Source organism: Cyprinus carpio, unplaced genomic scaffold (assembly GCF_018340385.1).
Source record: "Cyprinus carpio isolate SPL01 unplaced genomic scaffold, ASM1834038v1 S000006530, whole genome shotgun sequence".
In the NCBI taxonomy this organism is placed as follows: domain Eukaryota; kingdom Metazoa; phylum Chordata; class Actinopteri; order Cypriniformes; family Cyprinidae; genus Cyprinus; species Cyprinus carpio.
In genome coordinates, this window is record NW_024879195.1 from 237854 (window position 1) to 238983 (window position 1130).

General features: G+C 36.7%; 1 gene segment (V, D, J or C); it reads left to right on the forward strand.

The window, feature by feature from the left end:
* Window positions 1–280: 280 nt before the first annotated feature.
* On the forward strand, window positions 281–796 carry LOC122143887. The segment is given in 2 exon segments: window positions 281–356; window positions 435–796. Coding segments are annotated over 2 exon segments (390 nt in total).
* The last annotated feature ends 334 nt before the right edge of the window (window positions 797–1130 follow it).

Genomic DNA, 1130 nt, shown 5'->3' on the forward strand with positions numbered 1-1130 from the left:
AATACATGTTTGGTAAATAAATGCATGATCTCAGCTCACTGTCCTGTCGGTAACAACTCTTAAAAAGACCCTCTTTCTTATGAATCATAAAGTCTTTTAAATGTTCCTGTTCATCCAAAATTCCTCTTACTGAATCCAATAAATTTACAAATATAATACAAACATATCTGTATCTTGCTACTCTTCAAAACTATCTTCAGATAGATTTTTACATCCATGCAAATCTCCACCTTCTCTCTTGTAAACAGAAACACACAGACATCATAAAGGCTCTTTGTGATTTACAGAGCAGAGTGAAAATACAACCAGCATCATGTACTGCATATCAGTACTGCTAGTTTTGGCAGCTGCACACTGTGAGTATCACCAATGAACATTAGTTCAGATGTGGAGCTCAATTTCTATTACTGAAATGTTTTAATCATTGTTTGCAGGTCTTTTCTGTATTGAGCTGGATCAGCCTCCTGTCATGGTTGTAAAACCAGGAGAAACATTTACCATCTCCTGTAAGATCACTGGATATTCAGCCTCAGGTGGAGGCTACACAAACTGGATCAGACATTCAAGTGGAAAACCGATGGAGTGGATTGGATATTTGTATAGTTCCAGTAGCAATCGTGTCACAGATTCTCTGAAAAATAAGATCAGTTTCTCTTCTGAATCCTCCAGCAACACAGTTATTTTAACAGAAAGGGATTTCAACTCTGAAGACACAGCTGTGTATTATTGTGCTCGTGATGCACTATGCCACAAACTGCCACAGGACCCGTACAAAAACTAAACACAATTTTTTCAATAAACAGTTCCTTTTCATATTACAAAGTACACATTTTCACACAATAACCACAGTATTGCAAAATCAGAGCAAATAAACAATTATACAACTTATACTAGGTTTTGAACATATGTATTGTGAATCTTTAGATGTGTAAAGAATTTGTTTTTTTTGTCTCTTTGTTTAGGTGTTTATTATCAGGTTGTGCTCACACAGTCTGAACAGTCAGTAGTTGTGTCTCCAGGTGCTTCCTACAAACTGACCTGTGCCTGCAGTGGGTTTACTGTTAGTAGCACTAACATGTACTGGATCCGTCAGGCACCTGGAAAAGGACTGGAATGGATTATTTATTATT